We start from the raw sequence: 14,982 nt of genomic DNA on the forward strand, positions 1-14,982 counted from the left end.
CACAGGAGCTTCTCTTTAGGAATCCTGTGTGCATGGAAGGGGTGGCACATCCATGGTCCAGGTCCCCAACTTCTCCCTCATCACAGCACCCTCCCACAAAAGTATCCAGCACAAGGGAGATGTTTCTGTTTTTTTCTCTGCCCTTTTCCTAACTGTTTCCTACACTAAGTTCCCTGTGCAGGGACAGGGGCAGGGACAGGGGCAGTGCCGTGCTGGACACTGATACCAAACCAACCCCGATTTGAACTGAGCTGGGCTGAACTGACCCGAACGGTGCTGAGCCCAGCTGAGCCCAGCTGAGTCCCGCTGAGCCGTGCTAAGCCGATCCAAACGGGACCGTGCTGAGCCGAGCTGAGCCAAACTGCGCCGCCCGCACCGAGCTGGATCGAGACGATTCCACCCGAACCAAGTCCGTTCTAGGCAGCACCGCGCCGAGCCGAGCGGGACCCAGCCCCGTGGGCCGAGCCGTGCCGAGGTGGGCGGGGCGGGGCGGAGCGGGGCCGCCCCGAGGAGCGGGGCCCGGCCCGGCCCAGCTCAGCTCGGCTCAGCTCGGCTCGGCTCAGCTCAACATGCTGCAGGCGCTGGTGCGCAGCTCCCGGCTCTGCCCGGCCCAGCTCCGGGCGTCCTTCTCGGCCGCCTCCGCCTCCCCCATCCCGGCGCCCAACCCGCGCCCCGACATCGCCTGCAACAAGGTAGGGCCGCGCTGGGGCCGCGCCGGTCCCGGCTCCGCCGGGCTGGGCCGCCGGGTCCGGGGCTCCCGTGTCCGCCTGTGGGGCTGGGACATCCCACTGGAACGCTGGGACCGCAGATTTGGGCCCGAAGCCTGGTGCTGCGGGAAAATCCCACTGCGGGAAAAGCTCCCTGAGTGCCTTGTGGGGCTCAGGGTGTGTGTCCCGTCACCATCGGGCTCTGTCCCCATCCCCCGATGGGATCAGCAAAAACTCTGGGAATGGGAGTGAGGAGTGGGAGGTGCCTGGCTGGGTGCTGATTATCTGCAGAGATCAGACCCTTGTTCCAGCGCGAACGCTGTGGGATCACCTGTGCGGGGTGCTGGGAAGGCAGCATTCCTCTCCCAAGGAATTCCACTCCTTCCCGGTGGCCGTGGCCAGGCTGGCGGGGGCTGGCCGAGTGCTCGGCGAGTTCTGGGCGAGCACCACGATCTTGGCGCTCGCAGTCCTGCTGTGGACCTGGGAAAACAAATTCACCCTTTGAAAGAAAGAAAGAATTGGTGAAAAGCTGTTGTTGGCACCTGGTTCTGCTTCAGAACAGTGCATGGGAGCCTAAAATCAGTTAATCTGGGAAATGATAGAATCATTTAAGTTGGAAAAGACCCTTAGGACTGTAATAAATGCTGTAAAAGCTCTAATGCTCTGTATGAAATCAAGTAACTGTATGTCTGTGCCTAAAGCATTTTCCCACTGCTCGATCTGCTGAGTTTCCCAGTATCCCTGCAAGGTTTTCACAAGATGGGAATTGCTTCCAATTCTCGTGCTGTTTGCTGAGCTGTGAATTCTTCGATTAACTTGAGGCTGTGCCTTTTGTTGTGTGCTTTTAGGCTAAAATATCTCCTTCATATTGATGCAGGTTGGGAGCCCACACAAGTCAAGTTAAGCCCTTTTAATTAAAGCCTCCTCAGCTGCCATCAAACAAAGCTCCCCCAGATTTCGCCGGGCTCTGGCTCCAAGGCTTAGCTCTGCTCGGCTTTTCCTTTGCAGATTTTCATAAATAACGAATGGCACGATGCTGTCAGCAAGAAAACCTTCCCCACCATCAACCCAGCCACGGGGGAAGTCATCTGCCAGGTGGCTGAGGGCGATAAGGTGAGTTGTGGTTTGGGTGAGATGGGTTTGTTCTCCGTGGGAGCAGGTCCAGGGGGGTTGCAGAGGAAGGCACCGCCTCCCCTCTCACCTGGGCAGCTCCACGAGGGCTCTGCATGCAAATACCTCATCAAGTGCTGCTTGTCTTCTTCCTTGGCTGTTGCTCTCAACAGAATCTGGATTTGCCTTTCCCAGCACCAAGCCAGGACTGGGAAGGGCAGAGAGGAACAGATGTGGTGTGCAGTGGAGCCAGAGTTGGGAGGTTTGGGAGCAGTCCTGGGAGGGGCAGGGATGAAGGTAGACACCTCTGTGGTCCTGTGGGTGCTGTGCTGGCAGTGTGACACAGTCACGGGGAGAGAGGACACAGAAGGTCAGGATTCGCCTCACAGCCCCTTTCTGCTGCAGTGGGAGACCAATCCCAGCCCCAGGAAATTAAAAAATTTAAAAAAAGAACTGGTGGGGAATAGTCACGTAGTCATCCCTTGCTAAGAGTTTGTGGCAGAGCTGAGGTGGTGTTTCCCAGCAATTTTGGGTTCTTCCTACAGTCTGGAAAGTTGTTTGAGTTCCCCAAGGGAGAGGTGAGTGAGAGAAACCCTTTGTTGTTGCTTCTTCGTGGCAGCCTGGCTTGTCCTGGCGAGACCATTCCAGCAAGCCAGGACAGAGAACCAACCAGAAACCAATTAGTGCCCTGACAGGACAAAATCATGGATCAGAGATCTCTGATTGAGGAAAAACTCCTCTAGACTGAATCCTGAAGAGTGTCAAAAGCACACTTCCAAAGCTTTTTCCATGCCTGGTTCTAGGATGCAAATATTAACCCAGCAGGTGACACTGAAGAAATAACTTGATGTTTGCACTGCCCATAGCTGAACTAACAGAGTGTGTGTGAGGGTGGAGGTGGTGGCTGCACAGCTGTTGCACCCTCTGCTCCACTACCAATCCTGTTCCCTCCTCCCCATGGATGCAGACTGGCTGGGAAAGCTGTGTGGGCTCCAGTGCAGTGTTTGTGCTGAGGCTGTGCCGCTGCAGCACTGCCTGGGCTGGTGGTCCCAGGGCACACCCAGGGGCTGTGGCCCACCTGCTGATGGGTTTCTTGCAGTGGGTTAGCCACCAAAGCTGCAGGTTCTTGTCCCCAGAAAGCCTGGCACAAGCAGCCACTCTGGCTGGGGGTTGTTTTCTCCTGGAGAGTAGGTTCTGAGAGAGAGAGAGAGAGAGAAAGAGTGTTTGTGGGCTGGTTATTCCTTTCTCACCCTCTCCCCGGCCTCCTCCGCAGGCAGATGTGGACAAGGCGGTGAAGGCAGCCAAGGCAGCGTTCCAGCTGGGCTCTCCCTGGAGGAGGATGGATGCTTCCCAGCGGGGGAAGCTGCTGCACCGCCTCGCCGACCTGATCGAGCGGGACCGGGCCTACCTGGCGGTGAGTGCTGCGCTCCCTGAGCCAGCTCTGCCCACGGGAGTTGGTGTCCATCGGGTGTCCCAGGGGCTTCACCCACAGCTCAGCCTGGGGCAGGCCTGCAGAGGGTGGGGAGGTGCTTTTGGGAACCTGGAAGCAAAACACCAACACGCAGAACACATCCAGACTGCAAATTCCAAACTGAGTCAAACTGGACACTCGAGTTTCCCCTCACCCTGCATTGTCTTTCGCAGGCTCTGGAGACTCTGGACAATGGCAAACCCTATGCCATCTCCTACCTGGTGGATCTGGACATGGTGGTCAAGTGTCTCAGGTGGGTGTGAGGTGACAGCCACAGCTGGCCCGTGGCGGATAAACCTCTGCAGGGGCAGGACCGGGTCCCTCCCACTCGGGGGTTGTGGGACCTGGAGCTGACCGGTGGTTTCATCTGGCCCATGGCAGGGTGTCAGACACCTCGGGTTTACCTTCCACTGTGATTCCTGTGGCTTTCCAAAGGATTTCTGTTAACTGTACATTTGTCTCACGCTATACACAGGTCTCACACTAATGGTGGGGATCTGTTACGGCACAGGAATGACAGAATTTATGTTGTGCAAAGTGCTGGCAAAATTGGGAGACACAAATATTTGTATTTACTGGCCATCTTTAACATCACCTGTTAGGGAAATATTTGCACTGGGATGCGTTTTAGGAAGTGACTGAAAATGGGGAAGGAAGCAAATAGCTGGAGGAAATTGCCCTTATTTTCTGTTGACAGGACAGTTGTTATTTTGCAATGACTTGTTGTTCGAAATTCAGTGACCAAATCATTCTTGTCTCCAGATACTGTGCAGGCTGGTCGGATAAATTCCATGGGAAAACCATCCCGTTAGACGGAGACTTCTTCTGCTACACGAGACATGAGCCCGTGGGAGTTTGTGGCCAGATAATCCCAGTGAGTAAAATGTAACAGCAGTTGCTGCAGCGTTTCAAGGGTTCAGTGTTACAAAGAAGTTCCTATCTATTGCTGCTTCCTCCCTGTGGTAAACAAAGCTCTGCTTGCACAGGCTGGGAGGGTTCTTTCTGTACTCTGGGAGTTGATTTCATGGGATCTGAGTAACATTTACTTTGTATCTGCTGATTAAAAAAAAAAAAAATCCAACCCAAAAAAACCAAAAAAGGATTTAGCCCCCTTTATAGGAGTTAGAACCGCAATTAAGTTTAAACCACCACCCAGAATCAACCCCAAAACTGGGTGTGAAGAGGAAATAAAGCTCGAGGGCCATAATCAGCTTTCTGATGTTATTTCAGTAACAGGGTGATTTGTCAACAACAAGCAGCAAACACACTTGTACAATGAGCCATGGATTGTGTTACCTCTCCATGGGAGCAGCCAGGCTCTGATTTTTGTGTGCTGTATTTGCATGTTCTTCAAACTTGCACTGAGCAAGAGCTGCACAGAAACACCTCGTTGGTCTGCAGGTGCTGCCTGCTCGTTACAAACCAGGCTCTGTTTTGAAATGCCCCAAAAGAGCATTTAATGGCTAAGGTAAAAATTATTCCCCCAAAAAAGCTGGGGTTTTACAGCTCACCCTTTGGAGTACAGTTTTCCTGCAGTGCTTGAAAAGGAGGCAAAGACTGAAGAGCAGCTCTGGGAAGATCCAGGGCTGCTGATTTGAGTGAAGCTCACTGGGTGCTTACTGAATAAACAGAAACTTTCCAGCTCAGACCAGCAAATCCCTCCTTGTTTTTCAGTGGAACTTCCCACTGTTGATGCAAGCCTGGAAACTGGGGCCTGCCCTGGCCACTGGCAACGTGGTGGTGATGAAGGTGGCAGAGCAAACCCCCCTGAGCGGCCTTTACGTGGCCAGCCTGATTAAAGAGGTGAGTGCCAAGGCCAGGCTTCCATCCCCTGCTGCACAGAGGAGAGATCCAGCCACACTGGGATGGGACAGGAACAGGGAAGGGCTGTCTGCTCTGCAGAGAGGCTGGATTGTCTTGGGTCTCAGCATTGATTTAGCAAAAAAAAACCACCCTTTTGTCCTTATAAATGTGGATGCAGAGGATGTAGATGTTGATTAGGGAAGGACTCTTTGAGGTTCAGTTAAATAATGAACTCCAGGGTGAATAGAAAGTGAATATATATATATATATATATATATATGTGTGTGTGTGTGTATAGAGATCCAGACTGTGCTTGGGATGTGGGTGGGGAGAGGAGTTGTCCTGATCATTGCAAACTGAGCATCAAAACCCCAGACTAATTTTAATTCCCCAAAGTGAAAGTGAAGTGGAAATGCTCTGTTCGTGGTGTGAGGCTGACTGAGGGTCACTAACAGAGGAGTGGGGGGGAAATCCTTGGTTTGTAAGAGGAATAACATTGCTGTCTCCTGGGAATTGTCAGGCTGGATTCCCACCAGGAGTGGTGAACATCATCCCTGGCTATGGGCCCACGGCAGGGGCTGCCATCTCCTCCCACATGGACATTGATAAAGTGGCTTTCACTGGCTCCACAGAGGTAAGGGAGCACCTCAACCTTCCAGCCTTTGGGATACAGGGAATATCTCACTGCTGGAACACTGCTGCTGTATAAAACACTGGAGGTGTTTTGCCTTCTACATCTCATTTTAAGAACCACAGCTGATTCCAGGGTGTGACACTTATTTTTGCATGGCATAAGGCTCTTTTATTCTTATTTTGCTCTTTAGAATATTTCCCATTGTTTCCCTTAAGCTACTTCTTCCTGGAGGTGAAACTGGGCAGCCTCACAGCCCTGACAATGAGGGGATTATTACTGAAGTGCTGACTGAGGTGTAAACCCAGTGCCCTGCCAGGCTTTGCTGATGGAGGAGTTAATTCCAGCCCCTGCTCTGCTGTCCTGCAGGTTGGGCACCTGATCCAGAAAGCTGCAGCAGAGAGTAACCTGAAGAGGGTGACCCTGGAGCTTGGAGGGAAGAGCCCCAACATCGTCATGTCTGATGCAGACAGTGAGTCCCCGCTGTCTAAAGTTTGATCTGTGCCTCCTACCTTGGCTTTCTGCAGACAGAGCTGGAGGGGAAAGGAAAAGAAACCTCTGCTGTCCACCCTGACACCCCTGGGCTGTTCTTAGCCAGAGTATCAGCACTGCTCCACCCCCACTTTTTTTCCCAGTGCTATGAAGTTCAGTTATCAACAACCTGTTGTTTCAGTATCTTCCCCCAGTCTTCGCTCCATTTTGGATTAATTTCTGTTTCTGTTGGAGCACACCACTCTTCCCCACACTTAACAAGTCCCGGTCCCCTCCTCCCTTGCATACAGACTCATTTTTGGTCTGGATGAACCAACAAATGTGTTTTTATATGGCAGTAAGGAAGGAAATTTTCTGGATCTTAAAAAAAATTGTCCTTAAAACCTGATAAATTCAAATTAGGACCATAATCTGCCTCAGATTAGGTATTTTGGTCTAGTCTGGGGTGCCTTAATAGACCCTCACACGAATGAAATGTGTGTGTAACTTCTGCCACACCAAAGCATGGAGAACGCTGCCAACTGACAGGGCTTTGTGCCCCCACCAGTCTCTGTGATAACTGTTCTGAAGAAGTCACCTCCTGGCTCTGGTTGGGTTTATTTGCTGATTTGTTTTCTCTCCTCTCCCCACTCCTAGTGGACTGGGCGGTGGATCAAGCCCACTTTGCCCTGTTCTTCAACCAAGGGCAGTGCTGCTGTGCCGGCTCCCGCACGTACGTGCAGGAGGACATTTACAACGAGTTCGTGGAGAGGAGTGTTGAGAAGGCCAAGGCTAGGGTGGTTGGAAACCCCTTCGACTTTAAAACCGAGCAGGGGCCTCAGGTAAGAGCAGGAAATGCCCTCAGCTGTTACCTCATGGAATAGTCCCAATCCTGAGCCATAGTGTGATTAGGATGGAATTATCCTCCAGTCTCTTGATTAACCTCCTTTGAACTGTGCCCATGATCTCCTTGCTTGTGCAGGGGGGAAAAGTTAATTAACCATTTGATGGTTCCACAACCTCCACTTGAGGCTGGCGTTTAAAAGCACTCCCTTTGAAGCTGGCTGGGTGCTCTGTGGAGATCGGGAACTGCTGGAGCACGGCAGGTGGGAGCGGAATTCTCCTTCCCCTCCCAGTGGAGGTGGAGCTGATGTGTGTCCTCGTGGCTCTTAGGTGGATGAGGAGCAGTTCAAGAAGATCCTGGGTTACATCAGCACTGGGAAGCGTGAAGGAGCCAAACTGCTGTGTGGTGGCAACCCCGCTGCTGACAGGGGCTACTTCATCCAGCCCACGGTCTTCGGGAACGTGCAGGACAACATGACCATTGCCAGGGAGGAGGTGAGTCCTGCAGCACCTCCCCGGCCCTCACCTTCTCACTCATGGTCACTTTGCCCCCTCTGATGCAAAAAAAAACCCCACGGGTTTACAGGCACTGAGTGTTCATGAACAGTGAAACTCCTAGAATTATCTGCCCTCACATTTACATCCTGGGGCCTGATGTTTGAATTTCATGTCCTGTGTGTGACTTCTGACACCCATGCACGGCTCCCACATCACCCATATGACCCCGAGTTCCTAAGTCTTTGATGCTGTTGAGGTATTTTTTTCATGTTTGGTTGGTTTTGTTCGGTTTTGTTTAAATGCTGAGATCAGAAACATGTGTTTCGAATCAAATGTAACTATTGACATGAAGCAAATTGTTAGATCAGTAATGATTCCTGCTTTGGACTTCTCCAGAGGGAGATTGAATGTACCTGAGGCAACAAATGTGGAAGGAAAATAACCAGTATTTCCTCTTTCCCTCCGGAGGTGCCTGAATTTTCCTCATTTGCCACATAACAGGCCCGGAGCTGTAGGATAAAAAGCAGGATGTGGGTGCTGTGCCCAGACCCAGAGAGCCTGAGGCTGAGCCAGGAGATGTCTGCTTCCCTCCCTGCTCCGAGATTTCCACCTGCTCTGTTTGGACATTGCAGATCTTCGGGCCGGTCATGCAGATCCTGAAGTTCAGGACGATGGAGGAGGTCATCGAGAGGGCCAACGATTCCAAGTACGGGTTGGCGGCCGCCGTGTTCACCAAGGACCTGGACAAGGCCAACTATGTGTCCCAGAGCCTGCGGGCTGGCACGGTCTGGTGAGCTCCCTCTGCCCCCTCCCACAGCTCCTGGGAGCTTCCCTGGGTGCTGCCAGGGCTCTCTGGGCTCGTTCTGTGTCAGCCTGTCCCTCCCTGGCATCCATTTCTACGTGTGCTTCACTGGCTGTCGTGTCACGCTTCAGTTGTGATGGTGACTGCTGGTAACATTTATTTTATAGAGATATATTTAGGCTGGAGCCCCTCTGCTCTGGAGCCAGGCTGAGAGAGGTGGGATTGTCCAGCCTGGAGAGGAGAAGGCTCCAGGGAGACCTTAGAGCCTCTTCCAGTGCCTAAAGGGGCTCTGAAAGAGCTGGAGAGGGATTTTGGACAAGGGACGGAGGGACAGGATAAGGGGGAATGGCTTCCCACTGCCAGAGGGCAAGGTTAGATGGGATACTGGGAAGAAATCCTTCCCTGTGAGGGTGGTGATGGGCTGGGATGGAATTCCCAGAGAAGCTGTGGCTGCCCCATCCCTAGAAGTGTCCAAGGCCAGGTTGGATGGGGCTTGGAGAAACCTGGGATAGTGGAAGGTGTTCCTGCCTGTGGCAGGAGGGGGATCTCGACGAGCTTTAAGGTCCATTCCTACCTAAAACATGCCATGATTCTATGATTTATATCAGGTTTCTGTATTCCCACTGTGAATTAAGGAATGGGATGGGGAAGAAAGAACCCAGTGCTGCAGGCTCTGAGTGCCAGCAGGGATGGGATCACTGGGCAGAGGATGCAGAGGATGTTCTGCTCTGTCCCGAGCCTGTGCCACAGCCAGCACTGCAACACCAGTGTCCTGCTCTAGCATGAGATCTTGGAGAGCCAGGATCTCACTGTCTTTTATTTTTTACTTTGTTTTAATTGGTACTGAGGGAACTTCTGGTACCTGAGCTCTGAGGGGGGTGAGGGCAGCACTGGGACAATGAGAGATGGCAATGGATTCCATGCCGTGCTGGGTGATCAGGTTTCAGGATCAATCCCCTGGGCTGAGAGAACTGGCAAATGCACAAATCCTGCAGAGAAACTCCTCCTTTCCTCTGCTGCAAACAGCTCAGCTGTCCATTGTGCTGCCAGAGGGCTGTTCCACGAAGAATCCCCGAGCTCTGGGTGTTTAACCCTGGCTTTCCATTCCAGGATCAACTGCTACAACGTGTTTGGTGCCCAGGCCCCCTTTGGGGGCTACAAGGCCTCTGGGAACGGGCGAGAGCTGGGGGAATACGGGCTGGAGGCCTATGTGGAGGTGAAAAATGTGAGTATCCCTGTGCCCAAGGCATTCCCAACCCTCTGCTGGAGCCCCAGCTGTGCCTGTGCCTGTCGGTGTGGGCTGGGCTGGGAGCTGCAGTTCTTCCTTCTGCTGCTTGGAAGCAAATTGGGGCAGAACTGGGACCCAGGCCTGGAGATTCCCCTTCTCCCTGAGCCTTCCCAGACCTGTCCTCTGGTTTTCTCCTGCTGCCTCTCCAGTAACTACCCCTGAAACGTCTCAAGGAAAAAAAAAAATCACTCGTGACTTTTCCTTTTTTTTTTCCTTCTAGGTGACAATCAAAATTCCACAGAAAAACTCCTAAAGGAAAGGACAGCAGCCTCTCCAGGAATTTGGAAACACCTCTGCAGCTTCATGAGACACAAAGCAGCCAAACCTCTTAACACACAAAATTTAGGTGCAAAAATAACGTAACTCCGTCTTGAGATTTTTTTTTTAGAAGGTGTTTGAAGGAGCTTTTGTTAAAAAAGAAAAAAAAAAAACAAACAAAAAGCGTTACTTGGCTTTATCTTTTTAAAATACCAAATACAGCGAGCTGAGCACTAACATGAGATGGGTTATTTTGGGTACGTTTTGGGTACAATCACCTACACGCGATGGGTGTGATCTTTCCATCTGTATCTGATAGATATGCTTCCCCCCCAAAAAAAAAAAAAAATTGAACTGCTTGTTTAGTCTAGGCGGGTTTATATAAAGTAACAGTTCTTTGTTGGCTTTATACCCTTGCCCTATAAAACTAAAACCGCGTATGAGCAGAGTGAGCTCGGTGTGTAGCTGGGCAGGGAGTGAAATCTGTGGGGTGAAAGTGTTTTCTTGCTGCCTTCTGCTCTTTGTATCCACTCTTAATAAACATTCCTGTCTTAGTGCAACCCCCCCCCGCCTTTGTTGGAGGTGTTTGTGCCTTTATTGGAGGTTTGTGCCTTTGTTGATGGTCGTTAGAATCTTCACAGAGGCGCCAAGACCTCGAGATCTCGCGAGACTTCCCTGTGCCCGGCCTCCTCAGACTGGCAGGTGCGCCGAGATCTCGCGAGACTTGGCGCCGCTCGGCCCCTCACTCACGACCCCGGGAGCCTCCATTCCCCTCGCAGCGCCGGCACCCCGAGATCTCGCGAGACTTCGCTCCGCGGGGCCCCTCCCCATGACTTGACGGGCCTCCATCCTCTTCAAATCCCGCGGGCGCGCCAAGATCTCGCGAGACTTTACCGGGCGCGGCGAGAGGGGCGGGGCGCGGCGCTCTGCCGGTCCCGTTTCGTCATTGATCAGCGCCCCTCCTCTCGAAAGCCCCGCGGGGGCCTCGTTGGAGCCGTCGCCGTTTCAGAGCCGCCCCGGTACCGCCTGCTCCCCGCTCCAGCGGCGCAGCGGCGGTCCCGAGAACCGCGGGGCGTGCGCGGGGGGGGTGCAGGGCTCTCGCCGCGTCCCCCTGCGGGGGGCGCGGCGGCGGCGGCGGTGTCGGCGCGGGGCCCGGCGGCCGGCGGGGCTGCCCGCGGCGGTGCCGGCGATGTGGGCGCGCGGGGCCCGGGCGGGTCGTGGCGGGGCCGTGGCCGCTGTGGGGGCCCGGTGGGTCCCGCTGCCCTCGCGCCGCCGGGCATGAGGCGCAGCGGCCGCGGCTCCAGCGCTCCGGCGGGGCTGCGCCGGCCTTGAGGCCGCCCCGGCGGTCTCGCCCCCCGCGGGACGATGTCGCAGGATCACGACATGGAGCGGGCGATCAAGGTGAGCGCGGCGGAGGCTCCCGGGGGGCCGTGGGGGGGCCGTGCGGAGCTGCCCGGGCACGAACGCGGGGCCCGGTTCGGGACAGGGACGGTTTTGGCTGTGGGGGCGCTCGGGGAGGTTCCCAGGAACCGACCCCGGAACCGGCCCAGCTTCTCAGTGTTTGTCTGAGCCAACAAAGCGATTAATGATCGTTTCCTGCGAGTTTCACGGTTCTCTCGTTAATTAGCGTTCTATCTTCTGTTGTTTAATGATTCTCTTATTTCTCACGTGAATCAGTGCCATGCTCAGCCATTCTCTTTTTTTGGGTCTGGGGGTTTCTTGGGTCACCTTTTACTCAGTTGTAGCCGATTTCAGCCCGGTTGCTGAGTTGGGTTTATTGGTTTCTTCCTTCTCTTGAGGGCTCTGCCCCGTGTCTTTGTGGCCTGTAAATTCTGCATTCCTTGTGTCCACCATCAGTGGAAATCATTTTTAACGTGATTATTCCCTGAGGTGTCACATCCGTCTGTGTGAAAATCAATCTGGTGTGTGGGATAATTGTGTTTGGAGCAGCCAAACAGATCCCAGATTCCAGAATCCTTTCCCGTGGAATCCCTTTTGGGATAAAATGACAAAACCCAGTATTTTAAAGCCCCTCTGCAGCCTCTTCACCTCGTGCCAAGCGTTTGTTGTCACAGAGTCTGGACTGTTCATAAAAGCTTCTTAAAATAAAGAACAAATTCCTGAAGGATGGAGCAAAACAGACCCTGTGTGGTGGAATTTCCCCCTTTTCTTTATCCCTGTCCTGGTGGGATTTTCCTTTACAAAGCTCTCAGGAGGGCAAATTCCAGGTTAGGAGAAGCAGCAACAATTTGTTGTGTTGAAATCTGGGTTGATTAATGAACTAATCCCAAATGGTTTGCGTTGGAAGCACCTTAAAACCATCCAGTGCCACCCCTTGCATGGGCAGGGCCACCTTCCAGGGGGCTCCAAGCCCTGTCCAACCTTCCCTTGGACACTTCCATGCTGAAAATATATGGAATGTGTTGGAAATCTATGGGGTTTGTACTAAAAAAGGGCCCAAAGTAGAAGAAAATCCAAGCAGATTTTAATTAAGCAAGTGTCACAATTGTTTCCTGGGTTTTTTTTTTTCCTGGCCCAGTGCAGGGGAAGGAAAGTCCTGAAGTGTTTGAAAAAGAAAGTTTTTGAGTGTTTCTCTGGTATTTCACATGAAGGGAAAGGTTTCCTTCGGGGCTTTTGGGGTTTGAACCAAAAATCCGAAGGAGTTGTGGGAGTGCAGGGCCAGTTCTGCCCCTCCTGCCCCTCTGAGCTCAGCCCAGAGCAGGATCTGGGAAAATCCCTGCAGTTCTGAGCCAGAATTTGGTGTTTTCCTGTGTTCTGCTGATTTTCCTGCTTCCCAAATCCCTGGTTATGTTCAGGTTTGGTTGTTTCTCTGCCTGTGCAGGTTTAACTCTGTGGCTCAGGGCAGGGATCAGGGAAGGAGGTTGGAGCAGCAGGAGAGGTGGAATCACACAGCTCCAACCTGTGCACCTTTAATTTTTATTGTGGAGATTGTTTTGTTGTCACAATTCCTTATTTCAAACCTTCCCCCATGAATGTTCAGTGGAAACTGAGAATCATGGAATTGTTAGGGCTGGAAAAGACCTTCAAATCAGAAGGGCCTGAGCTTTTCCCTGGCCAGTCCTGATGTTTGTCCCTCTCAAAGCTCCTTGTTTCAAACCTCCTCCCATCGATATTCCATGGAAACGGAGAATCAGGGAATCCCTAAGGCTGGAAAAGATGTTTAAGTCAGAAGTGCCTGAGCATCCAGCTGGAAGGACTCTGGGAATGCTGCTTTTCCGGGCCTTTGGCATCCCAGCCTGCTGACTCTGCTGCTCCAAGGGTTGTTTCAGGAGCCCAGAGCTGCTGGGAGGGAGGAGAGCTCAGGCTGGGCTGGAATTGGATGCATTCCATGTTCATTTATTCCTTTTTCCCACTGGAAATCAACGTAAGGAGTGATCAGAAGCTCCAAGTTCCTTTGCCAGCAGGGATCACAAAGTTTTCCTGGATCCATGAAAGGCCTTTGGGCTTCCCACTTAAAACGCTCGGATATTTTCACGAGGTGGTTTGATTTATTTTGGTGCTGTTTGGAATCCCAGAATCCTGGATTACTGAAGTTGGAAAAGCCCTCCAAGATCATGGGGTTCAAGCTCTTGACAGAAAAGGTTCTGCCCACGATGTTTGGGTGTTCTGGGTTGGTTTGTGGTTCTGAATTAGGGGGTGTCAGTGATTAAAGGTCCCAAATACTGAATTTGGTGTCACTTGGAAATGGTGACAAGTGTTTCTTGGGCACTGTGTTATTCATTTTAACTCCTAAGTTGTAAAGCTGCTTTGGAGTGAAGGTTGGAACCCCAAATAAAACTGCAAAAAAACCACCCCAAAATGTTGCCTTTTTATTTAAAACAATAGCAAATACACAGAGTATGAGAGAGTTAATTTTTATTAAAAATGGACTTTGAATTGTTGAACTTGTCCTTCAGCTGTTGAGAATGATCAGATCTTATTTTCCCTTCATTTCATTCAGAGATCACAGACTTGCCAGTCCTAATCAGCTTCTCTGGCCCCTTTATTCAGGAATAAATGGGGATATTTGGCATTTGCTTTTCCATTTCAGCTCCTTCAAAACTTACACCCCAAGTGTGATGTGTGAAGCTGAGGGGGAGCTCCCCAGTCCAGAGAAACCCCTTCCCTGCTCATTAATGCTCTCCTGAAACTATTTTGAATTAATTTATTATATTTAATATATTAATGCTCTCCTAAAAACTGGGTTTTCATCCCACCTCTGCTGCCTTCAGTTCTCTGGAGCTGAATATCAGGATAATTAAAACATCTTCTTTCCCCTAATCTGCTTCTCACCAATAAAATTTGTTTGAATTGATAAGAAGTCTCCTTGTGGTTCTCCAAACAACAGATAGGTGTGATCCATGTTTCTTCTTTCATTTATAAAACTTCCAGTGATTTTTTTTTCCCCTTTACACCTTTCACTGCTGGTTCATGATTTATGCAACACTCCAGGCTGTGTTCAAACAACAGTTTTTTTCCTTTCATACCTACCCCTTGCACTCTTTAATCCCTTTAAATCTTACCTTAAATATCCACTTTCCTCCCTTGTTTGGTTCTCAATCCCTGTGGTTTGAGGTCTGGCTCTAGCCAGAGTTAATCCAAGATTATTGGAGCAGAGACCCCCAATCCCAGGTGAGGGATTGGCCTTTTCCAATGCCTTAAAATCATTATGGAACCACAAGATCATCATCCAACCTTCAGCTTTAGTTGAGAGCAGGAGTGTCCTCAGTTTTCTGGGATAAAATGCTCCCTTTGAATTATTAACAGAAAAGTCTGATCACAATAAAGTCCCTTTACAAGTGGTGGCCTCTTCCCTTAATTTTTAGCGTAGTTGGGAATATTTTCCTTGCCTCCTTCAGCTTCCCCAGTGCTGGGGGTTGTACCAGCCCCTTTCTTTCCAAAGATTGGAAAACCCTATTTTTGTGATGTACTTCTATGACCCAAAAATCCACATCAATGCTGAGACTGGGCCCTTCAGTGGGGATGGATCATTTACGGGTGGATTTAAATCAGGGGGAGATGCCCTTGTTGCACTTTGTGTGCTAAAGACACAAGATTCCATTTACTGTTCTCAATAATGCTGGTTCAGAGCACCAGGAT

At 51.5% G+C, this 14,982-nt stretch overlaps 2 protein-coding genes across 3 annotated transcripts in view; both read left to right on the forward strand.

The window, feature by feature from the left end:
- The first annotated feature begins 497 nt into the window (after positions 1-497).
- Positions 498-10,444, forward strand: ALDH2 (aldehyde dehydrogenase 2 family member). The gene is made up of 13 exons (XM_027894342.1): positions 498-692; positions 1,716-1,820; positions 3,091-3,231; positions 3,462-3,541; positions 4,051-4,162; positions 4,963-5,091; positions 5,612-5,725; positions 6,092-6,194; positions 6,851-7,035; positions 7,367-7,531; positions 8,167-8,324; positions 9,447-9,561; positions 9,845-10,444. Exons 1-13 carry the CDS (start codon positions 570-572, stop codon positions 9,875-9,877), a joined length of 1,563 nt encoding a protein of 520 aa, XP_027750143.1. The 5' UTR covers positions 498-569; the 3' UTR covers positions 9,878-10,444.
- A 718-nt stretch (positions 10,445-11,162) lies between these two features.
- Positions 11,163-14,982, forward strand: part of MAPKAPK5 (mitogen-activated protein kinase-activated protein kinase 5) — a 19,566-nt gene continuing 15,746 nt past the window's right edge. For both annotated transcript variants that reach the window (XM_027894377.1, XM_027894378.1), the window contains exon 1: positions 11,163-11,283. In XM_027894377.1, the coding sequence (XP_027750178.1) occupies positions 11,248-11,283 (36 nt within the window). In that variant the 5' untranslated portion in view covers positions 11,163-11,247. The remainder of the gene's footprint in view (positions 11,284-14,982) is intronic.

The sequence above is a fragment of the Empidonax traillii genome, unplaced genomic scaffold, assembly GCF_003031625.1.
Source record: "Empidonax traillii isolate 1590-97213 ecotype Southwest subspecies unplaced genomic scaffold, ASM303162v1 scaffold426:size1138770, whole genome shotgun sequence".
Classification (NCBI taxonomy): Eukaryota; Metazoa; Chordata; class Aves; order Passeriformes; family Tyrannidae; genus Empidonax; species Empidonax traillii.